General features: G+C 25.2%; 2 protein-coding genes across 5 annotated transcripts in view; one reads left to right on the forward strand and one right to left on the reverse strand.

Annotated features, from left to right (window-relative positions):
• Nucleotides 1-11093, forward strand: part of LOC126901103 (inositol polyphosphate 5-phosphatase OCRL) — a 22381-nt gene extending 11288 nt beyond the window's left edge. For 2 of the 4 annotated variants that reach the window (XM_050677330.1, XM_050677331.1), the window contains exons 15-18: nt 1778-1905; nt 4456-4567; nt 4639-4782; nt 10691-11093. In XM_050677330.1, the coding sequence (XP_050533287.1) occupies nt 1778-1905; nt 4456-4567; nt 4639-4782; nt 10691-10713 (407 nt within the window). In that variant the 3' untranslated portion in view covers nt 10714-11093. Of the gene's footprint in view, nt 1-1553; nt 1719-1777; nt 1906-4455; nt 4568-4638; nt 4910-10690 lie in introns of those variants that run through there. The other 2 variants (XM_050677332.1, XR_007702980.1) reach the window with 2 other exon arrangements.
• On the reverse strand, nt 6578-25749 carry LOC126901104 (scavenger receptor class B member 1-like). The gene is made up of 11 exons (XM_050677334.1): nt 25544-25749; nt 15491-15815; nt 11532-11617; nt 11304-11467; nt 11093-11234; nt 7991-8200; nt 7681-7929; nt 7478-7616; nt 7281-7399; nt 7082-7210; nt 6578-7024 (listed from the first exon to the last, which is right to left on the reverse strand). Exons 2-11 carry the CDS (start codon nt 15672-15674, stop codon nt 6800-6802), a joined length of 1647 nt encoding a protein of 548 aa, XP_050533291.1. The 5' UTR covers nt 15675-15815; nt 25544-25749; the 3' UTR covers nt 6578-6799.
• Nucleotides 25750-27178: the final 1429 nt, after the last annotated feature.

The raw sequence follows: 27178 nt of genomic DNA on the forward strand, positions 1-27178 counted from the left end.
TTTTTTTTTTTTTTTTTTGTGTCATTACACAATAATAACTCCGCTCCTTCTACCAATTTTTATCAACAATAAGTTAAAAAAAACCAGCACAGTGGGATCACAACATAGTAGGGACTTGGCATAGTTGGGTCTAGTATAGATTTAATCTGACAGTGATTAAAATCACTATCATTAGAAACACTTTGATGCAAATCTGTAGATAGTGTTTAATTGGTGATAAGAAATTGGTGGATAATTACAAAAGCAAAATGAACTCTTATTTTCTTATTTATAACATGAATTTATTACCATAACTTTTAGCTCAACTTACAAGTTTAAAATTGACATCATTAAATAGAAAAAAATGAAATTGTTAAGATTAATATGCAGTCAACAAATTTTATAATTACTATTTACAGTAAATTTTTCACAAACGTTTGATCAGGTTAAATCAGGGGGGATTTAAAATAGTGTTAAATTTAAGTGTTTAAATGTTTATAGGATTTCCGGAACATTTTCAAAAGTTGAGTTGAAAAAGATAGTTTTTGTAAAAAAATTACTATTTTAAATATTTATTTAATAAATATATATAATATATTTAATTTTAAAAGGGATTTAAAATGACAACTTTTTCACAAAATATTAACTTTTTCAACTAAACTTTTGAAAGTGTTCCAGAAAGTCTGACACTTTTATATATATCTTAAATTAAAGCTAATGCAGTATAATTATTTTTGGAAAAAAATTTCTGACTTTATTTTGTCTTCACGATAAAAATGGCTACCGAATGCTATTTTTGTGTGATAATTCTCGATTTTATATTTTTAACTTTATAATGCTATAACTTTTTGAAAAATGTATGGATCAAAACAATTTTTTCATGAAAAGTAGTATTTATATCCCTCTTTCATTCGACATACTTTTTTTTATATATTTATTCATATATTACACTTATAAATGATAAAACTTATAATCAGGATATAATTCATAAAATAAGAGATCATTTTTGCTTTTGGAATATCCATCAATTTTTTAAAATTAAACACTATCTACAGATTTGCATCGAAGCATTTTTTATGATAGTAATTTTAATCACTGTCAGATATCATTATACTTGATCTAACTATGCTACGTCCTCACTGTGCCGCGACCTCACTTTGCTGAGTTTTTTTTTATTAATCTTGTTTGACATAAAAAAAAAATCATTTTTAATAAATTCTAAACGAGATATCACTATATAAAGTTTAGGAGATTTAACAAATAAAACAGTAGTCGGGTAAATACAGTAACATTAATATTTAGTGTACAGATAAGAACTATCTGTGTATTGACAATTTTCGTGTCTTTTATAAATCAATGTTAGTAATAATCACGTTTCTCATACTTTAATCAATCATAGCTTGTAGATAATTGAATGAAATAAAAAAAAATAGGGTTACCATTTGAAAATTGAAAGTTGATACTGATTTAAAGCATAAGGGATAATCATAAAAATGTAATTTTACTCACTGAGCAGCCGAAGATAGAAATATAATATTTCATAAAGAAAAAACAGATAACTCTTATATTTTCAGAGATAATTTGTGAGACATAGTTAATCACTCTGTACACTTTGTGTAGTAATTTTTAATTAGTAAAATTAAAAAATTTTTTAATTTGTGACGCACAATACACATTGAAGCATCTTACAACAATGGTTTTAATCACTGTCAGATGTCAATCATTACTAATCTAAAAAAGTACCTCAATTCCATTATGCTGGATTCTGACTTAATTAACTTTTTTTTAAATTTTTTAGCTGGTAGTGTTCATTCTGTTGCTGAAACTTTATTGATATTACTTGACAGTACATCAGAACCAATCATTCCTTTTAATTTACATTCTGCATGTTTATCAGCTGTATCCAACTATAATCAATGTAAACAGGTATGTTTATTTATTTTGAAAACTTTAAAAAACTTTTCAGAAAAAAAAATTAATAACACTTTATTTAATGTAAGTTGAACTCGTAAGTAGTATTGTCTTAAAAATTGGTTTCGTTGGTGTTTTAACTAATATACTAATGGTTAAAAAAATTATAAATGCAATAATTGTATTGTATGATATTGCTGTGGTTAATACTTATTTTAGAAAGAGGGAAAAACATTATATAACTTATATGAGTCAGAGGAATAAATTACAGATTGATTATTTTATGTGGAAGAGAGAGAGTGTAAAACGAGTAAAAGATTATAAAGTTATACAACATAGACTGATGGTAATGAAATTGTGGTGTATCTTAAAGAGAATATACAAAAATAAATGGAACACAGGGTAAAAATCGAAGATCTGGTGGTGGAAATTGAAAGGGGAAAATGAAAAAGAGTTTGTAAAGACGGTAAAAGAGAAGACGATGTGGAATGTCGAGGAAGACATAAATAATATGTGAAATAGATTTGCTAGTTGTGAAAAGAAGATTGTTTGATAAGAGTAGAATGTTAGGAAACAAGGAAACCTGGTGGTGGGATGAGGACGTTCAAAAAATCATAGAAAGTAAGAAAAATCAATTCAATGTATGGCAGAAGATCTAAAGGAGAGAAGATTGGATGGAGTATAAACGCATGTGCAAAGAATCCAAGTGTGCAGTAAGGCAAAGTTTAAGAGGTATGATGTGTTGTATGATAGGCTAGGAACAAAGAAATTAAAGAAAGAAATCTATAGACTTTCAAAAGTAAGAGAGAAAAGGTCTAAAGATTATTTATTATTATATAATGTGTATATAAGGTGTTGATAATAAGGTACTCTCAAGTGATGATGATGTGAAAAAAAAGTGGAAAGAGTATTTTGAAAAATTACTGAATAATGAGTCTCCAAGAGAGACATTAGAGGATATCTCATGAAACAATAGATTGGTAGATTTAATTAATGAGAAAGAGGTATGGGAGACTGTGGCATGAATGAAGAAGAATAAAGCAGTAGGACACGATGAAGTGCCAGTAGAAATATGGAAAATATTGGTGGATATTGGCATAAGGTGGTTGAAGGAACTTTTAAATAAAATTTTATTAGAAGGGAAAATTCCAAATTAATGGAAGAATAGTATTGTGGTGTCAATATTTAAAGGTATAGATGACATACAATGTGTGAAAATTATAGAGGCATAAAGCTTATGAGTCATAGTATGAAATTTGGGAAAAGGTAATAGATAAGAGAATAAGAAATGAGACATCGGTATCTAAAATCCAGTTTGGATTTATGCCTGGTAAGTCAACAATGGAGCCATTATTTTGTGTGAGGCAACTAATAGAAAAGTTTAGGTAAAAAAAGAAAATGCTTTGTATGGTATTTATAGATTTGGTGAAAGCCTATGATAGAGTACCGAGAGAGGTTCTAAAGTAGGCATTAATGAGAAAATGAGTTCCGAAAAGATACATTAATATAATAGAGGACATGTATGATGGCACTTGTACTAGGGTAAAAAGTGTGGGAGGAGTAACAAAAGGTTTTCGGGTAAGAGTAGGAGTGCATCAGGGTTCTACTTTAAACCCTTACTTATTTTTTATAGTGATGGATGAAATTACTGGAGAAATACAAGGAAAGGTGCCGTGGTGCGTGTTGTTTGCTGATGATATAGTATTAATAAGAGAAAATATGGAGGAAATTAATCAAAGGCTAGAGGTGTGGAGATCAGCTCTTGAAAAAAATGGTTTAAGAATAAGTAGAAGTAAGACAGAGTATACAGAGTACGAGTTTGACAAAGGAGAAAACGAGGTAGGTGAGATTAGTAACAATAGGCTAGGACGTGATTGGAGAGGTGGAAGTATTAAGTATTTAGGGTCAGTTGTGCAAAAGAGTCTGGCGTCTTATGCGATAAAAGAATTTCAATGAGACTGAAAGGTTAATTCTACAAGACTGTAGTGAGACCAAATATGATGTACGGTTCAGAGTGTTGGGCGGTTGATAAGAAAGTAGAGCAGAGAATGAGTGTAGCAGAGATGAGAATGCTCAGATGGATGTGACTAAAGAAGATAGGATAAGGAACGAACATATAAGTGAGAATATATGTGTTGCGCCAATCATGGATAAGATAAGAGAAAATAGACTTAGATGGTTTGGTCATGTTATGAGATGAGAAGAATCGGAAGCTGTATTAACAGTTATAGAAATGAATGTTGAAGGAAGATGAGATAAAGGAAGACCAATAAACAGATAGAGGAATGCTATTGTATGTGATATGAGGACAGCTGATGTGAGCGTAGATGATGTGGGAGATCGTATCAAGTAGAAGTTTAGGATAAGGGTGGCTGATCCCAAGTAGTTGGGATAAAAGCGAGGAAGAAGAAGAAAATATTACAAATAATACTAATTAATTAATTAATCAATAATTAAAAATACAATTATTGTATAAATAAATAAACAATTTTTTCATTAAATTGTAAACAATTTAACTGATGAAATAAGTCTAATATAATAGTAATAATTATTTAATTATTTTAGATTATTTCACAACTTCCTGAACGAAGTAAGAATGTGTTCCTATATCTCTGTGCTTTTTTACAAGAACTTTTAAATCATGTAAATGACAATGATTTGGATGTTAAAACAATTGGTAAGTTCAACAGAATACTTACTTTTGTTTTCCCTAAACTTGCTTACTTTATGTGTTTCTTATAATTGCAGCTTCTGTTTTTGGTGAAATATTTATCCGTGATCCTCCTCGATCACGCTTAGATAAATCTGGACAGTTTAGAAATGCAATGTCAAGGAAAAAAACAAGCTTTCTTTATCACTTTCTAGTCAATGATCAAAGTGATTTAATTATTGGTACTTCATTATAAATTAATCTTTTTAAATTAAATATTTTATCTAGTATTATTTTTCTTTACTCATAAGAAGTTAAATTATAGCATTTTATATATGATTACATTATAGTTGTAAAATATTTATTTTAGTCATGTACAATTGTCATTTTATTTTTAATCATCACTTTAGGCACAATTTTCTGATTAATATTAGGTCATTTTTAAATATATTACATATATCAAAATAGAAAACTTGAGATATTTTCTATTTATAATATTTTAAAACATAATTTTTAAAATTATTACAACAATAATAATAATTATTGATGATTATCAAAACTTAATAATTATTATGTTGCTTTTTTAAAAAAAGCTTTCAAGTAAGATTTAAGTATGACTTCATTTTAGCTTAACGTTTTTTTTTAAATTTATTTATAGGCTTCTTCAAATGGTAGTTCTTGAGCCCACTAAAATTTACATTGTGTGTTAGGTTAATACAAAAAATAGAAAAAGAAAAGGTTACAAGTGTTGAGTGTTTACATAATTGATTTTAATATTACATAGGTTTATTAATTGTTTAGTGTAGTTTGTTTGATTTAAATTAATGTGTCAAGTTTACTAGTCTTGAGGAAATTAATGATTAGTGTTTCTTTTCCGGTTGCTAGGATGTCTTTTAATAAACATTTTCTGATATTTGAAGTATATCTAGTTTGTTAGTAGGGCATTCAAGAAGATATGGATATTTAAGATGCATCACAAATAGTTTGAGTTCATCAGACATAAGATAAGAGTAAGTCAGTCTAGTATGGCTGATGTGTACATTGTTTATTATAGTCTTGTGATCTCTGCTTATTATCTTTATGCTTTTTACAGTATGATTTCACATAATTACAAAGAATAATTAAACTAGTCACCATAAAAATTTAAAGTCCTTCTTTTTCTTTATACGATTGCCATAATCATAATTATAATAAATATATAACAAATTAATAAATTATAACAAATAATTATTTCCAGTGCCATACTAGAAAAACGGTCTTCATTTAGATTTTTAAGATTGTTGATTAAAATAAAATTTTTTAAAAATTTTGTTGCAATTCTTTGCATTAAACATAAAAAATAAAACTTGACAGTTTTATTAGTAGTATAAAGTAATATAACCACGATATGGACAAATATTCAGTAAATCAATATTATCCATTGAATTGCAAGTATTTAAATTATAAAGTTTTTTTTTCAAACCTAAACTATGAAGGGGCTTGGAGTTAAAAAAAAATTTTTTTTAATGTTACTATGTATTTTATGCTGTCTTTATGGCGCCATAAAACCAGTTAATTTTAAACTTACTTTTTGAATGTGTTCTGGAAATACTGACACTTATATATATATATATATTTTGTATATTAAATTAAAGCTTATGTTTTTTATGATAGTGATTTTAATCACTGTCAGATTTCATTATACTTGACTAACTATGCCACATACCCACTGTTACGCAACCCCACTTTGCTGGGTTTTTTAATTATATTTTGGTCTAAATTAATAGTAAAATAAGTTTTAACAAAATGAAAAGACCCAAAGTCAATTTTCTTATTAATTATAAATGAAACCCATTTACAAATTACTACATTTATATTAGCCAACCCACTTTTAACTTGAATACCACTTGAAAGAAGTTTACAATTTCCCAGTATTATTGATTAAATTGCTCAATGCATGAGCAAAACTGTATAAAATGATGTGTTCTAATAAATAAACACTATTGTTTTTTAAAATAAAAAAATATATTTTCTAAATTTCATAATTTTTCTATAATTACATGAACTTTAATTAAATGGCTTATGTATTATTTAAAAGTTAAAAAATTATATTAACTAGCATGGCATAAGTGAAATAGCATTGATCAAAGTTATCACTTTTAAAATGATAATCAGAACATTTTTTGTTTATTTACATATAAAATAAATATTCAAAGTTAAAAAAAAATTACATTTTCACACTTAAAATGTAAATTATAACTAGTTTAATAAAATCAATTATTAAACAATAGGAATTTTTTCACATGGCGCACTCATAGGCAAATTTTCATTTGTAATTATTACCATTTTTGGATTGAAACGTCTGGAAAAAATACGCATAAAACAAAATGATGTGCCTAATAACCCAACTAAGCCTAAGCACATAAGGAACATTTGAATCCACTGAATGGTAAAACTCAAATGGAACAATGCCGAATTTAATTTAGTTGATATTTCTCCAGTTCTCTAAAATATAAAATGAAATAAGTAATTAATATTTTCCCATAAACAGCTAATACATACTATTTCCAACCAAGTAAATGGCAATATAGTATTGTCAGGTATTTTAGACAAAGATCCATAACCATTTGGATTACGAACTTGTATATTAAGTTGTATTCTCATCTGAGTTTCCATAGTTATTCCAAGAATCTACAATAAAGTAAAAATTAATAAAAATAGAGTTTTAAAATTAAAATTATACTATGCTTGTGTTACGTACAGGATCAATTAACCACAAAAATTCATGTTTTTTGGGATCAGGATCAAGACCTTCTACAGCATCTAATAATGTTGGATCTCCATGGAGAAAATGAGCAAATGAAATAACTACAGGAGAATCTGTAAATTAATTCAATTTTAATTATGAACAAAATTAATGGTAAATCAAGCTTTAGATAAAGAGTTATGATTACTTACTAGTTGAGCAAGGACCCATGTCAAAAATCCCATCAGGCATACATGGTGTACGTGTACAGTAGCAAGTGTTTTCAGGAATAGAATTATTAAAAGCATTAGGTGATAAAGTATAAACATGACCAATTATTCCACTTTTTATCTAATAAAAAATATTTATGCAATTTAATAGTTATTCACTTATATTATAAAATAATTTTACATACTTTTTCCTTAGAATGAAAAGTAAGAGGTAATTTTCTGCAAGAATCTTTGTGAAATAAATGAACAGTCTGTTCATGTTGCACTTTATCTCTAGGAAACAACATGCCATCACTTCCACCAACTACATTACATTCATCTGATTTCCATGGGTGCAACATACTTTTACCATTTAGTAAAACAATTTGACCCATTTGATTTAAATCTTTATGACCATTTTGAACTGTTAATCGATCTGGATTTACGCCCACTCTCTATGTTACATGATATTTTTACTTATTTAAACAATTAAAAACAAACCTCATAAAAATTTACCTTAGTTAATAAACCAAATTTTTCAAAAGGTGGAGGTTTATTAGCTAATTTAGATAAGGTAGTTAATGCTCTAACTACATTATCTTGATACCCAAAACAGAAATCATAGACTGTCACAGTAACAAATGGATTTTCAGATACTTGATTTAAAATAGATGACATAGTCCTTCGAATGAAAAAGTTTTCATCTTTGGTCAAAGCTATTGCACTCTAAAAGAAATCACAAAGGTTAAATTATTTGATATCAAGCAATATTGACCTGCTATATAAATGGTTATATTACAAATAAAATATAGGTTTCCTCATTAACAGTAGCTTTATTCATTGTGTGAATTTATATTAAATCAAACATAATAAAATAATATAGCATTTTAATAGAATAATTATTTCAAAAAACTCATACAAAATATCCGATTTTGAGAAAAATAAAAAAATATTTTCCTAGTGGTATAATACATTATATTTTTAATGTAATATTTCGTATAATGATACTTATTATTTATTTTTTTATTCAACCAACCAAAGTATAAAAAAAATACACAACTTTTGAACCCAATGTGGTTTTGCAATAAATTGTTATTATTATATTGTAACGTGAAAAAAAAATTATTTTATCATTATTAACATATTTTTAAATAATATCAATGTTTAATTAAATATAAATTTTATATTAATGATAACAGAAATATCTCCCTTAAATACACAAAAATTATTAATATTCTAATTATGATAATTGTGTTTATATTATAGAATAATTACAAAAAAATTAGCAGGTTATTGGGACTATGCCAAAAATTTAATTTTGATAAAAATATTGATAACTGTGTCATAGATGTCATAGATGAAAAGATTGTCATAGATGAATCCCAATTTAAACGATAAACTCATAGACTCATATATCATATATGAGAAAAAAAAGATTATTAATAATGTACTGTTCTTATAATGAAAGTACAAACTTATACAGAGTGTTCAGTAAGTCAGGAAACGGGTTTCTATTGTTCTCATTGTTACAAACAATGAGAACAATAGAAACCCGTTTCCTGACTTACTGAACACCCTGTATAATTATAACCGTCTTGAAATTTAAATATAACATTCCTCGATAAAAAATATAGTCCTATGTGCAAATGCAAAATAGTGTCCTAATAAAAATACATATTACACCATATAATTAAGGTACAGAATAAACGTATACACAGAAATGAGTCAATGCGCATATTAAAACCATGTGCGTGGAATTTGATGAATTTCAAACGCTAATAACGGCCAGAGTTTTGATCGGATATCGAATTTTCAGATTTTTGGCACTTCCTCGGCACGTGCAGAACGCCGTAGTATGATTACGAATCGTAAAAACAAACGTTTTCATGTCGTAGTGTCGCAAGAATTTCGGGCGGCACGACCTGGCGTCTCGAGCGCGTGAAAAAAAAAAGCTCGTAAAACGGTGAAAAATGAACGGATTGAATTGATTTTTTTACCATACCTCAGAAATATTATTGGGCAGGTCTGGTGAAAATTTCAAAACTCAAGTCGTAAAACGCTGGCGTCAGCGAGCGTTTTTCTAAAAAACAGTCGAAATTTTAAAATGCTCGCGGGCGAGCTTCAAAAATTTTCCGACCTTCGCCAATAATTTTCCCAGAATCTGGTGACCGAGTACTTTCGTTAAAAAAGAAAATTTTGAAAATCCGAGCACGCTAAGTAATTTTCCCAGAAAAGCGTTTTTTACTTTGTTCTATTATATAACAAAATAAGATTATATCGTTTATGAACGATAATAATATAAATTTATTTTTTCAAAATAGATATTTTTTAGAGATTAATTTACAAAATTTTTGAATGGAAAATAATAATTTAATTTGGTATTAGAAAGGATTGCAGTCAATTAATACAGCTTTTTTAAAAATCGTATTAATATGTGTACATATGCCACTGAAGTTATCAAAGACAATGATAAAGATATTATTACGGGTGTAAGAAGTTACAGAGGGACAAGTTGAAACTATAAGGACACAAGAAATTAGAAAGAAGAAAACACTATTCTCCTATTGATGTCTGATATCTGCTTGCACCAGATATCAGACATCACCAATGAAAAGATTACAAGAAAAATTTTGTTGGCACCCTAGGGATCGAACCCTAAACCTAATGTGCGCCGAAACACACATTTCTATCCACTAGGCTAGACCAACAACTATACAAAATAATATAGTCCTATTTCCCCTTAAATTTTATCATATTTGTTTTTTTAAATGGAAACATACATATTTAACTAGCTAACTTATATATCAGAAAATGACTGATCAATAACAACTTTTGAACTGTTATTTTAAAAGATATTAACATTATTATGTTAGGGTAGGAGTATAACTTATTAATGCCGAGTGATAAAGACGAAGAGATCTACGCTATACCTTTAGTTTTACTATTTAACTGTTAATAACTTTCAAAATACTGGTTTAAAAAATGTTATCCAACATGGTAGAAAGTAGTCCAAAAGAATTACTGCAATTATTTTCTTAAATAGATAATTTTCTAGTTTGTAAGTTAGTATGTATTTTCATTTAAAAAGCTTAAGTTAATAAAATTTAAAGAGAAAAAGAAGGCAGATAGGACTATATATTTTTTTGTCAAATAATATGTTAGATACTAATAACAATCGAAGAGAAAAAAATTATATTTTATCTTATACTTTTGAAGGTATTGCGTGTCACACTGTATAGAAAAATTTGTTAAATCACACTAGGAGAAACGGAGAAAAAATGAATGACGAATTTACAAAATTAACAATGTTTGATTCAGCAAAGAATATTTAAACAACACAAATTTTTGTATAAAACAAACAATAAATAATTTGCAGACCAACACGCAAAGCAAAACATGAAAAATATTAACTTGTCCTGTGACCAGTAGTCAATTAAGCATTGCAGAACTGACTGTTGCCAGAGTGGACAATAGAACAAGTCAATCGGCTGAACGTTATCTATTATATACATACATAAACATCAAAAATATCATTATACACATTTATATTGGAAATATCTAACAAATTATAATTTTTTTTTATTTTTTATAAACAAAAATGTTTAATAGTAATCTTACAATATAAGGAATATCTGGTACTGTTATTACATCTGAATCTGACCCATTAGATGAAGAATAATCAAATTCTTGAACTTTCATTTCATTAAAAGTTTGAGTACCATTTTTATGGTCAGTAATGTTAACTCTATAAAGAGTTTCTCTAGAAAAAAAAACTAATTAAATAAATATTAAAAACTGAATAAATAAAATAAAATATCTAAATCAATACCTATAACAATAAGGTCCCAATTGTTCAACTTTAAGTTTTGGTTCTTCACCATTCATAAATTCATTGACATTTGTGTAATTAAATATGTGTATACATAGTAAAGGTTTCACTGGTGGTTCTTTCCACGATTCATAAAGTAAACTACCATTTGCTATAGTCAGTCTCTATAAATATTTGAAATTGTATGTCTTCAGAAAACATAAAATATGAGAAAAAAAGAGTTCATACCTTATAAATTTCACTATTGAATAGATCAGTGAAGCACATATAAATAGTAAGAATCAAACTTAATAAGAATCCTATGATAAGTGGTACTAAAAAAAAAAAAAAATTAAAATCAAATTAAATAATTTTTAATATAATATAATATTAAAATATTTATTGAAAATAACCAAAATTAATTAGCAATATGGTCTACATATAAAACAAATGCAGGTAAAAAAACCAACTTTATAGACGTTAAAAATATCATTTTTAGGCTACAAAATTATATTTTAAGTGAACACAATTATTAGTTTGATTGAAATGTTATTTAAATTCGATATTAACAATGTCCCGAATCTATTATGTTATAATCTTTGAACTATTTATTAAATTATTACTACATAATTTTTTTTTCATGCATAATTAGTATCAAGTATTTTATATTATATCCGAGAAACGAAAGCAATAAGAAAATCTTAATATTTTAATATAAGTGATCGACATTAGAAAATATAGAACAATTCAATGATACATTATATTTTTTCACTAAGGTCATTCAAAACAGCAAGGAAAAATACATTTTTGTGGATTTTTGATAAGAAAAATATTAATAGAAAACACATATAATAGTCGTTCTTCTGTCATTATGATTTTACTTATTGTAATAAAAAAAAAAATCCTCTAGTTATTGTTTAGTAGACAATATAAACATTCAAAACATTATTTATGTATGATATAATAAAAATTGATCACTTGAGGCTATTATTATTTATATTAATAATATTAATATACAGGATGTTCAGTAAGTCAGGAAACGGGTTTCTATTGTTCTCATTGTTTGTAACAATGAGAACAATAGAAACCTGTTTCCTGACTTACTGAACACCCTGTATATATATATATATGAGGGCCATAGCAGCCTCCCCTAAAAGAATTTTCTTAACCATTGATAATTGATAAACATAACCGGGACGGATGGTTTGTACGTAGCCGGAGTATTAAATTAATCAAAACTATATTAAAAATATTTAACTCAAAAATCCATAATAAATTACCAAAAAATCGGGAACAATGTTACCATTATCAATGCTAAACACATACGAAGTAGATTAGAAATGGGGGATTATCAATTGTTTTTAAAACTTTTTCATTGTCTAAGTCAATCACATTGAGAAATCTTCGATGGTTTTTTTTCGTTCAATGATAAATAATTAATACAAAACTGCTATATGAGTATTAAGATTACATCAGTTTACAAATTGATTTTAAGTTTGTCAACTTTTATTGAGTAATAGTGTGCTATTTTTTTTTTTTTTTTTTTTTGAACAATTATGATTACGTAATTACCTGGTATTTACTAATTAGTAATAATCTAAAAAACTAGAAACAATCTAAACATTTTTAGGCCAGATTCGGAATCACCGACGAAGTTCAATTAAAATCTACTATCATATTATTTAGTGAAAAAGTGTTGCGCAATGTAATACACACTATGTAATACAACATATAATTCAGATCCACATAGTAAAATACAGAATTAGAGTAATCAGGGGAATGAGGAGGCTGCAACGCCCCTCAAAATTCTTGTGATGAACTATTTTAATAAATTCAACATTGTGTGGTTGTAAACAGAAATCGAATTATAATTCAAAGAGATTTTAACTTTATAAGTCAAATATTGTACTGTTACTTATTTTTATAGACAATATTTTCGTTTAACACAGTTTTATTAATTTATAATATTTCTAAAATTTTTACATAATACTAAACATATAATGTATTTAAATTTATTACATTTTATCTTAACATTTCTAAAGATTTCTCGTATATCATATTTGTTTTAAAATTGTATAAATACATATCCAAACAAATTTAGTTAAACAGCCATTGAAAAAGATCAGATGATAGATAATTGTCCATGCAAATGTATTAAAATCCTTGATAAATAAAAATTAATTTATTTTGTCTCAATTATCCCCATATACATATTTTATTTTATCCTACTTTTGATAAGGTGCTATTTTAAGTTATTAATATAATGGCTATTTTTCCGGATTAACGAAAAAATTCCGGTGGATCCCTATACATCAGAGTAGTGAGTCTCTGAATAAGTGATAAATAAGAATATTTTTAATTTGTATTTTCCAATACAACGAAATAATAACCCACTAAACGCTTAACTATGCGTAATATTGTTGAACATAATTGGATTTAATTTATTAAAAATATTCTTTTATTTTATGCCACATAAATACTAAAAAAAATAAAATCTAAAAAAATGTATTGTTTAAAATGACGCACAAATAAGATTTTTTAATGTTGCATGCACCTTTTGCTTTTACTAAAAATTATTCTTATTCGTTACCCGTAGTATTATTAAACGCTAACCTCTGCTCCTCCCTTTACTAAATGTTTAAATGCAAATGTCTCAAAAAGTAATAATACAAAACTAGCTGTCAACCACTAAAAAACTTTTTTCTAAGTATTCTTCTTCAAATAGTAAAAAAACTAATATAAGGTTCCAATTTAATTATTAAAAGTCACCCTAAAAATCTACCCTAAGAAATCAATTTTTCTTACAATTAACTTAATACTTACTATGGTTTATAAAATAAATCAAATTTTGATTTGACCTTTAAAAAAAAAAAATGGATATAGTAATTTTAATAAATCACACTATATGTGGGATAATCTCCCAAATTGTTTTTTACTTCTGGTCTATATATATCTATATACATTTATTCTTGCTATCAATATAAATAGGAGTTTTTATTTGCATTACAATTCTAATTTTTAGAATTTGAAATCACTCTTATTTTTTACTAGAATAAATGACACACTATGTATTCTAAATAATCCACTCTTTTAACATTTTTACCACCTTTATTTTTCGATATGAAAATTGATTTTTATAAATTATAACACTAACTAATCACAATTATTCATATTTATTAAAATTATAATCATTAGTAAAAAGCCCAACTATTAACAAGGTTTTAGTTAGTATTATTTATATTAATAACTAATATTTTTATAGCTTGTGTAACATACATTTTTATATTGCTAAATGTAGTTTAGTTTTGACAAAATGCCAAAGGTTAAACCACGTAGCTAAAGGAAACTAACACGCAAAAAAATAAAAAACAAACACCATCAATTCATTTGTTTTCCAAGAAAACAACTAATTAATTTTTAACCGTCACAGAATATACATGTTTTTATATAATACACTAAGCATAATTTTATAATAACAATCAGCTATCTAAAAGAGAAATAAAAATATTTGTTATCATATATGAAATTTCACCATATATGAATCTAAGGTCATTATTACCTTTTATCTGATTTAACCTCTTATTGATATTTCTTATTACAGTAAAATAATTTACAAAATTTATGAAAAAAATTATTTGCAAAAAAATTTTTTTACTTAATAATAATAATAATATTAATTATTAAATAATAATTATTTAATAATAATAATTTAAAAACATTGTAGAACAATATTGAAAAATTGTATAAGAAATATTTTACAGATAATTAAAGTAATTAGTTTCCACATAAAAATTGTATTTAGATTTATAAGATTTCCCTGTGTGCTTAAGTAAAAATAAAGAATATAGATTACTTTAGAAATTATTAATAGCAATTTCGATGACTATTATCGATATTTTGTAAGTGTTGAAAATTATTTTCAACACACATCATCATAGGCATTGTGCTTTGTGCTATTCCAAGATAATTATTGGGTAAAATTATTACTCATAATTGAATAATATCAATAATAACTCAATTGTTGTTGTTTTTTTTAAGTAAACAAATAAAATTATCTATTAAATTTAATTTCTATAAACTATAGATAATTTTAAGTAATCATTTGTTTTCCTGCTACCTACTACTTAAAATTAGCCGAATTCAATTCTTTTTATACATATAGGAATAATTTTTGTTATGTATTTTGATAAAAATAAAGTGGTACTTACTGTTACAATTATTTGTTGGTGATTTAGACTTAGGTACTTTAGTAGTAGGCACAGTGGTGAGAAATTTCTTCATTTTATTCCCAGCTTCATCAGCAGAGTTACTAGTTTTATTTGTATTAGTTGTGGCAGTGTGTTCGTCGCCGCGTGTGTCCACTGGCGAATACTTAGAATCTGGGACTTCCATAGTAAAGTTTAACACAAAACTAAGTATCTAACAGATAATTAAACCGGTCTGCTCTTTAATTGATAATTTTAAAATAGTTGGCTTTAAGCCTATCACAGTCGCAATTCCATCGGATCGTCCATGAAGACACCGCAGTAGTCACTATTACAAAAAAAAAAAAAAAAAAAAAAAAAAAAAAAAANNAAAAAAAAAAAAAAAAACAAATACTCAAAAGTATAATAACACTGGTTTTTCTTTTAGAAAATTAAATAAATAGAAACAATGTGGGATATAATAAGACGATTGATTTAGTACTAAAACGTTATGCGTTTATAGTCAGTGTATGCCCCGTTATGGTTCTTATCGTACTGATAAAAGAAATACGTTTGCATGACCCTTCGATTAATACACACACTACTAGAGCATTCATTTAAGTCAAGAGTATAAAGTTAAAAACATGAATATAAAAATAATTTAACTATACGATCAACAGTCTTCATCTCTATTAAACAATTCACTATGTAAACGCACAATAAGTCTAATTAAGTTATTTAAATCAATACCGAACAATAAAATAATTAACTATAATTTTGTTTTATCAAAAATTATAAAATTGTTCAATTGTAGTAATAATAGTAGTTATAATAATTTAAGTTCAAATTTAAAATTTATGAATAAGTGTTAAGCATAAAATAGATATTTATACTGAGCAAACTTAAAAAAAAAATTGTGAAATCTTGTTTTTTTTTTTCAAAAAATATTAGTATGTTTCACAAAAACAAATACACGGAATATATCCAATTTTTTAACTTACAATAGTTTTTCTTGTAGACTATTAATTTTTATTTTTATTATTTAACCTACTTTAACTATAGAATACTTATATATAACCATTAAAATAAGAAGTCAAATTTAATTGTATTAAACTGATAATAATTATTATCTCTACATTTTTAATATAAAGACAGCAGTTTACAGAACTTTGCACGCCGTTTTTAAAGTTTCGTATGATGATATGAATTTAAAAACAAAAAATTATATATTATACTTAAAGTAATTATTGCATAATATATATATATGAATATATTATATTTATTGAATTACTTATACTTTAAATTGTAGACAAAAAAGAAAAGAAAGGTAGATGACCATAATTTAAAAAGAATTTCTTAATACACGGTTAAAAAAAAATTAAACGTATTACATACTAAAATTTTATCAGCTAAGTTTAGAATGATAGGCAATTTTAATTGTCATGTATAGGCTATAAATTAAAGTTAAATAATACCTTTCAATGGCCTCTTCTACTGCATAACAAATAAAACAATAAAATCAGTTATTAATTAATCTTTTTAACGTATGAATTCATCTTTATACCAGTTTTAACTATCAATTAAAATCTAAACCTCACTAGAACAATATTTAAAAATATTCAATAAAATTGTAATATAAATTAATAAGTAATGTTAATAAAATATTTTACTAATTTAACAAAGAGATTTATTGCTAACATTTTTTTGTTGTATGATAAGATTTAATCAAATCATTTAGAATGGCTTTGATACTCTGGGTATCTTTAATATTTAAGAAAGCCTTCTAGTACTAACGTGCTTTATACATGCTACATACACAGATTTTTGATGTATAATGCATTTTTTTGTTAAAAAATAGTTAAATGTGTTTTACTTATTATATTATGTATATAATTTAACACAAAAATTATGAAATCCTTGTTGTAAATAAAATTCAGGATACGTTTTTTTAAATAACTTGATATTTCACTTAATTCAAAAGTTTTAATGACGGTAGAAAATTACCACTGGTTTATGATAAACATACGATGAAGTAAATATCAGAATTATGACGATGTGTTTACACTACATTAGTCATAATGTTTAATAAGCTTTTACTAAAGTTAGTAATATATTTTATTTTATTAGTAATTTATAGATAACGTGCATTCATTTAACAATTTTACACGTGAGGCATAACCATTTCTAAAAGTATGGTAAATTAAGAATTGCGCGATGTATTACGTGAAATCCATAGTGTAATTAAAAAAATACACAAGACGTTTATTTGCAGTCCTACAAAATTTTTAGGAATAATAGTTAGGTTATAATATTTCACATAATTTCTATCGGTATGGATTTAGTCATTGTTACATTTTAATACCAGGAATTTTGTTTTGGTTGTGATACTAAAATGTATTTAAAATTCTAAGTCGATTTCAACAGAAGACTAATGAGACTAAAACATTTTTAAAAAATTATTTTAATAAAAAAATAATTAAATTGTTTAAATTAAGTAGAATTTTTTTCAAATTAATATAATAAAACACAAATTGTGAGTGATTTACTCTAATTTTAGCAACATGACATCATATATAGGCCTGCATACCAACAAAAGAGGTATTGTTGCCAAAGTCCAATAAGGTAGGGATACAAAACCAAAATAAAACGATAAGCCTAGGAACGTATTACTATGACGTGTTGTGTCATGGTCATTATTATCGTATTCAAGTACTTTTTGAATGAAATTTTAAATGTGGTTATACAATTTTTATGATTGCATAAATATAGTATGAATTACTTTTAAAAATATACAGTAATCTGTAATTCACTATCTCAGAACATAATATAATAAATACTATGTTTTGCTATATATAACACAAGACTAAAATAATACTGATATCTTCCATAGGGCATTATAATCTATATAAAAACATAGGAGCAAAAAGGATAACGCTTATGGAACTTTAATTAATATGCTTGGTGATCCTTAAGTTAAGGATAAATTTGTCTTTAGTAATATTTTATTGATTTTAATATGTGCATAATGGCCCATTTTTATTTAAATTTCAACAAAAGTCATAAAATTAATTATTTTATTTGTTCCAAAAATTGTTATTTTTTATACAAGTTTAATTTACTATGTTGTTCTTTTTATCTCGTTAATCACACCATTATTTTTATTTTATTAATATTGCATATATAATCTATACATTATTAAATTATTATTTTTAAGTAATTTTTCAAAAAACTGAATTTAAAAAAATAGTAAATAAATAGACCTGAATATTAATTTTACATAAGTGTTTAAAATTATACAGACAAAATTACACTTAATTTGTTTTAAAAAATGAATATTTTAATAATTAAGATAAATAAGAAATCTTTAGTGTTTCTGAATAATGTAATAATTTGTATTGCACAGTTTTAAAAAAATCAGAATCTTAACCAAAATAAGATTATGTATTTTTTTTAGTATTACAAAAAAAAACGAAATAATCATTAATTAACGAATTTAAAGTAATATAGAATGAATTTTTAATATACATTGAAGTAAAGATGTAATGACATCATGGTAAAACGATTGCAGACGCATCAATTCTAACTCATGTATCTACATGACCCCTATATATCTCTCAGTCGAATGTTAATAGTTTACAATTGGTCTTACTTGATTCATTCAATGTATAAAATATAGGTATTCTTCATGACAGTAGTTAAAATTAATTAATTGTATTGAAGAAATGAAACGAAAGCATTGTATAAGTTTTAATACATGACTGAAAAATAATTTATTATCTTGCCATAATAATAATATATTATATTTTTAAAATTACAATTTCAATTTACCATAAAGATTTAATGGTTTGAGTTCAATTAAACATGCAATTCTGTTGCATGTTTAAGTTGTCAATTCATCAATCTAAATAAGTTTCGAAAAGAGAAGATCAGTATGACTACTATAATTTATCATAAAATCCTAGACGAAACTGTTACGGAGATGACACAATAAAAATGGTTTTAAACAAAAATAGATGTTTTGGAATTAATCGTTTACTATACAATACCGTATCAGGTAATATTTAAATAATAATGTTAAATCTTATATTTGAATTCAAACTATAACGAGTGTACTAAAGAAAGATAATACAGTGGCACAACTAAAATAACATTGGTGTGCTCGTCTTAATCTTCCTCGCTTTTATCCCAACTATTTAGGGTCGACCACCCTTATTACTGGTGTGCTAAGTCATAAAAATTTAAATCTTTACCTAAAAAATATTTTTATACAGCAATAAGTATAATTTTTTAAGTTTTCCGAAGTTCTGCAGCACATTTGTAGCTACGCCACTAGATTGTTGAAGTTGATAAGTTCGCCTACGTTTTACATGATGAAATTATTATATTTTTTTTTCGTTAGAAAATATAGTGATATTTGCTTTTATGTATTTATATCTCTACCCAGAATAACAGTTCTTCCGAAAGAAAATTTTCTGGCTACAAAATTCCCAACGATGACCAATAAAATGTCTTAATTTCATAGCGCTGGTCGAGGTGTGCGATCGTCTCTCCTAAAATCCTACCGTTCCTGTATTAGTATAGAATTATTTATTAACAACATTAGTAAGTGATATTCATTGGGGATGAAATTTCTTCAGATAAGATTAAGTTACCTTCTTAGAAAACCCATCCTTATTAAACGAAAATATAGTTCGTAATTTGCACCAAAATTAAAATAGATTAGTCTTTTAGATAATTTAATTATCAAATTATTTTTCGATAGTACGACTCTTTTAACTATTAATATTTGAATATAAAATCAATGGGATCGATTCTCGAACTGGATTTACTATTATTTTTTTTTTTTTGCATGATAGTTGGTATATTTTCAAGACCATGTCCCCGTATATATTCATATATTTATAGAAAGTCGAAGGAACTCAGAAAAATATATAAAAAAAAACTCAATACATTCGAGACGGGAGCATAATGGTGGCACATTAGTATAGTATTGAAAACTGACAGTGATTAAAATCACCATTCTAAAAAACACTTTGATGTAAATCTTACATAACCATTATATTTTTATTAGAGATTATTTAACTACACAAAACACAGTATAAACTTTTAGATTTTCAAAAAAATATATACCTAAAAAGGGAAATACTTAATGTATCCAAAAATACATTTCTTTTGATTTATCTATTTTTCAAAAAGTCATAACAGTTTTAGGAAGAAAAAGATAACATAAAATATAGTACTTTATATTAAAAAATGAAATTATAAATGGGCAATTTTTAAACAAAACTGATATATTATTATTAACTTTGATGCGAAGCTGAGAAGGTATTAGTTTTACGATGATGCGTTTATCCTAATCAGGATACAATAAGGAAATAGCAGATCATGTAGCTTTTGGAATAATCCACCAATTTTTTAAAATTAAACACTATCCAAAGATTTGCATCGAAGCGTTTTCTACGATAGTGATTTTAATCACTGTCAGATATCATTATACTTGACCCAACTATGCCATATCACCACTGTGCCGTGACCATTCTGTGCTGTTTTTTTTTATCCGATTTTTATAAATTTACTACTCTATAATTAGAAATTTAGAAATATATCTCTAATTTATGATTAAAAAATAACATTTTCCATTTTTTCATTTAACAACAAAATATATTAGTATATAAAGTATATATTATATACTGATTTCTAGGGATTCCAGATCTTTTAAACTTTTCCCCATATATTTTAACTCGATAAATTATTCTCTTTTATAGAGACATAAAAGACAATAGAAAGATATAACGACTTTTATTTTGGCTCAAATTATACATCTTCTATATGTTTTGGTAAACTTTGATGTAAATTGACACAACTAAGTCAATTAAACAACGTCATCTAAAAATGAATGACATAAATAACATTCTACCTGACTTTGATATGGAAAACTTATTATTAATTTTTTGTTACTAATAGTCAATAAAGCTATGATTCGAAATTTAATGAATAAATAAACATATTTATATATAGAATGTTTAGTTAATAAGGCAAACAATATCTATTGTTCGTAACAATAAACCTGTTTCCTTACTTTTAAAAACTCTATATACTATGAAAACAATTTATGGATCAGTATCTCCTAAGTTATTGACATAATTAAACCTAGGCAGGAGAAAGAGTAGAGCAGGAAAATGTCTAGTTATAAAAATAGTAGCACCAATCTTCACCACCAGTTATTTAACTTAAATTGTATTTAACTTCTGAAATAATGGTCCAAAAGTTTTTATTGACCAAGTCATTTTTTTAATTTTCGAAGATTAAAAATAGCCTATCTCCAATAATAATAATAATAGTAAAAGTTTATTTTGTATAAAAACTATAGAAAAACTAAGTATGTTATACTTAGTACTAATACTAAGTATATCTGTACCTCTAACCCCAAGTACAAATAACATTTAATAAATGAGCTCGTTAGATATGCTTGAAAAATTTAAGTTGATACCTTCATAAGGTATAATGGATGAAAACAAAAATACATTATGAACGATAAATTGAAAAATTAAAAATATTAAACTCAAAGCCACAAAAAATTAATGAAAAGTCGCGGATACGTATGTCGGAAACAATGTTACCATTATCAACGTTAACATAGTTTTAATTTTACTTAATTAATTAGCCACAAGTGATCAATTTTTATTAGATAAATTGAAAAAAAAAACATCGAACAAAAGAAACAAAAAAAAAAAGATCAATATTATTCTTATTTTTTTATTAATTTAGTATTTAGATAAATTAATCACTCAGTATAATAACTAGTTAAATATATCTTCATTATAGAATAATTAAAAGTTATATTAAATATAATATACTATTTGATGATATGTATAAAATAATACTGAACAATTTTCAGCATAACCAATTTCGGATGGTTGTAGGAATAAAAATGTTGAAAAAATTTAATTTTTATACATATTTAAAACACGAAAATTGTCTCTTAAAATTAAAAAACTTCATATCACAAAAGGCAATGATACTTTTTTTATTATTATTTTGAAAATTTTTTTGAAAAACATATAAAAAGAGTAAAACACCCTGGGGTCACTAGAGTGACCCAGGTTATTAATATACGGCAGTATTATAACAATCGTACATTTTGTTTCAAGGCCATTACTACTAGTGTACAACTGGTTCAACAAAAGACTTAATAATCAAATAACAAGTTTTACTTACTCAACACCGTTCATCTAGAGTTTGAAAAATAATCAATATTTAAAAACATAATTTTTATTACATTTTACCAAATTATAAAATTTCATAATAAAATGCAAATTTTAATTAGGAGAAAATAAGAATTATTATGCCACTAAAATTATTGTGTTTACAAATTTGTATACCTATAAAATAGTTGTTCAATGATGATATCAATCAGATATATACGTGTTTATTATTATATACATAGCGCTCATGGCCTGGGCAATCCCTAGTTTTAGGCACTGATACAATAAAATGTTTTATACACAAATATTGACAAAAAAATCATTAAAACTCCTCTAAAAAGATCTTATAGCTCCAAAATATTATAATTATTAACGGACATGACGTGAATTTTAATCCTTGGGATATCTTTTATTATATTATAGATTATATAGATAAAATATTAACAAATATTTAATAAAAGAAAAAGTCAATCATTCATTATACTCATCATTTTATAAACTGATCATGTTACATAATATCATAATACATAAAATTATGAATAATATCATACATTCATTTAAATCTAAATAGTACTAAAAACGAAATTTATAAATAACCACAACAAATTAAGAAAAAAATTAAATTACTATTAATATATTTTTATATATTAACCTTTTTTTTAAGACCGACCTCTAGCGTCACTCCAAAGTTTGGCAATAATAAATTAATTCTATAATATTTATGGAATTATATTTCTAATTACCAATTTTATTTAAAATAAGTATTTATTGATTAAATTTTAATCAAAATCTTCACTTAATTATAAATTATCAACTACTTTAAATTATTATGCAGTTTACATTTTATGTTATTTCAAATCGATAAAATGTCTAATAACTTACTTAAGCTATATTAAGTACATTATGTTCAAGTGTTACTCATACTCAATTATTCAATTAAGAAAATTACAATATTTTTGAAATTTCAATAATGATTTTAAGTGGAATATAATTAAAGACTTGTAATTTACGTAATACATATATGATCGTATATAATTTAAAAACAATTTAATATATAATAGAGTAGTAGATTGTTTAATGAACATAAATGTTACTTCAAAAACATGAACGAATTTTTTTACAAATTTGTATTTTATTCTTATAAAACTAGTATCTTATTATGTGATAATTAATAGTAGGAAGAGACTAATACTTATGCTTAAAACTTAAAGATAAATTTTAGACGGAGTCAAGTTATATTATATTATAGTAAACAGTTAATCGCAATAAAGTTTATCATTTAGAACTTATGTCGTATATGAGATAATATGAAATGTTTATGAAATAAAAATACAAAATTCAATAGACAGTTTAATTAGAAGTTGTTCAAGTCAAAAATAGTATAAAAAAAAAAATACGAAATATCTTTACATGGTTGTAGATCAGATTTTTTAATTAAACTACCTAAAGAAACAAATGTTAATACAACAAATAATCACAAATAAAAAAAAAATCACTAAAAAAATATGCAACTAATTATTACCACCTTATTAAATTTGTATGATTTTTTTTTTTTATAATTCTAATAAACACATTTTTCCTATTGTTCACTAGTTATTCAATGTAAGTTTAGTCAAATTGTTAAGTATTTAACAATGATGGTTGTTGTTGTAAAAGTGTGAACATATCTTTATATTATTTTTTTAAGTTTATTTTTTAAGGTACTAACTTTTAATTAAATAAAAATTTTGTTAGTTGATTTATAATTTTATTAAATATAAATCAAAATCTTAACATTTTTTAAAAAGAAACTTATAATGTAAAATTGATGATAACATTGGTTACTTTTTAACGGAGGCGACATAATGTTTAATGTGAAAATAACAAAAATTTTAATTTAAAAATATTTACAATAGTGTTTATTAATAAAACACGAACGTTCACTATGTGTGGTATCAGGTATATCTTATGTGCGTAAACAGCACACACTTGGCTGTAAATAAAACAACAAAACTAGAATTTTCTGAAGTTTATCTAAAGAAAGGCACAATATTTCTGTGAAATTTAAGAATAATCGAAGACCTTCCATGATAATTCAATGCTCTGTAAACATGATGCAATCCCTGGTAAGTAGCGTTTCTTCCAGGGATGAAACACAGAACAAGTTGGATGAGATGAATTCTTATCAGATTAGGGATTATGAAATCATGAAGTTACAATTATTAAAAATTAAGCGAATAATTTAATAAAATTCACCAAGAAGCAAGAATAATGTTTAGCGTTGAATACAAAACATATTTAATTTACAAATTTTAAGCTAAAAATAATTTTCACTATGCATCTACTGATTATTTTTAAGCATAATTATTGACCTAAAATCTTAATCTTACCGAAAAATGGAAGAAAAGTTAAATACAAAATAAAACTAATATCACATCTTAATTAATAAGAGTAACGTTTTCTCAAATATCTGCTCAATAAAATTGATATTACAAAAAAAACCTAATCAATAATAAATAAAATTTATTCAGTTATCATTTTTAAATGTAAGTTATACAAAAATTAATTTCAAATAAATATAATAATATATAGGCATACTATACATAAAATGAAAAATATTATTTATTTAATATGGCTCATAAAACGATAATGAAAAAATAGCGGAACATTTAACGGCAATAAAAATAAAAATTGAACTTATAATAAAAATTAATGATTTGCCTAAAGAATTTATTAAAACTATTTAAAATTATTTGTTAACATGAACACACACCCCCACGCTGTCATTATATACTAAAAATGATGACCCCCTCCTGAATTAATTATTACGATATCAATGATCAATTTTTGTTTGAATTACACCCCAATAAGAATACTAAATAGAACATCTTACCTTTATTTTCTGTGACTGTTTTATAAAAGTTATTTAATGTATGTGTAGTACAGATTTTTAAATTAATAAAAAATTATAAGACTTCACAGTTGCACAAATCGTGTACACAGCCGTTGTACACTATATTGAAGCAAATAATGATACGCACAGCACAGTGCACAGTGCACACTACACAAACACAACGCACATGCTTTGACACACGAGGATACAGCCCTGCCAATGCAAACAGCTAGACGACCGCGTCTCACACCCTGCCAGTATATCACGCCACGTTTAAGCTCCGCCCTTATTTGCTATAATAGTAGCGTAATTATCCCCTACTAATTATTTCAATACCAAACGTAAGATATTGAATGTTATAAGTAGGTTACGTTTAAGTTCACTTAAGTATATGCTTTTAACCTATGTAGTGGACTTATTTATAATTAACCATTTAATTAATCGAAAAATAAAAATTAAATTGATAATTTTTTTATTGATTTCATTTTAGATCCATGTTTTTCTCAATATATGCAGTATTTTCTATGTTCATCCCTTGTACCTTATAAGAGTACCAACTTTAGTTTTTCAAATGTCAACATATGAATAATAGCTTAATTAATAGATAATGATCTAATTAAAAAATGACTGATCAAAAACAACTTTTGGACCAGTATTTAGGAAGTTATTAACATTTTTATACTAAGGCAGGAGGAAGAGTATGACCCGGAAATTACAAGTGATAAACAACAACACCCGCGAACATTTCCAGTCATCACTAAAATGTCAATAACTTCCTAAATACTTGTTAAAAAATGTTTTTGACCAGTTATTTATTTAATTAGATCATTGTCTATTAAATAAGCTAATTATTCATATATATTGTCATTTAAAAAACTAAAATTGGCACCCTTATAAGGTACAAGGGGTGAACATAGAAAATACTGCATGATTGGAAAATTGAGAAAAATACGGATCTATAATGAAATCAATAAAAAAATATCAATTTTTACAAAATTACAAATTACAAAACATAATATAATAATATAAATTACAAAAATAATACAATAATTACAAAAAAAAAAATGTCATTCTACTTAAGTCATTGACTTTATATAATTACATTAATTTAACCTTGTAAAACTGGATTATAGAGATCTATTTTTCGCTAACACGGAAGAATACCTTGGATTAAACCACATTATATTAAATATTCAGTCTCACTATTATACATGGTGTTCCAACATGTATATTAAATTCTATAACTTTTGATAAAGTTAATATTTTGCAATACTTTTTTTTAATAATTATTATAATTTAAGGCATCCCATAAAGTATTTTTTTAATTTAGAAAATACTTTTTTTAACTAAAAAAAAAAGACATAGTAAAATATTTAATTAATGTACAGTCATTAAAATTTGTAAACAATTTAATTTTTACGTGTTAATTTACAGTACAAAATGTTGGTCTATGTTGTAAAGAAAAAGACTAAGAGAACGATAACAGAAGAGATCTTATGATAAACGACAGTATCAAGAAAGAATTTGTTCCAAAATGAATGGAATCCTGGAACAAGTTTTATTTTAGGAACGAAACTTTAGCGTTTCTATTTTTTTTCTTGTCTCTAGGTGCATTCTATGTTAATATATATTAAC

This window comes from Daktulosphaira vitifoliae, unplaced genomic scaffold (assembly GCF_025091365.1).
Source record: "Daktulosphaira vitifoliae isolate Bord-2020 unplaced genomic scaffold, ASM2509136v1 Scaffold_3, whole genome shotgun sequence".
NCBI lineage: Eukaryota > Metazoa > Arthropoda > Insecta > Hemiptera > Phylloxeridae > Daktulosphaira > Daktulosphaira vitifoliae.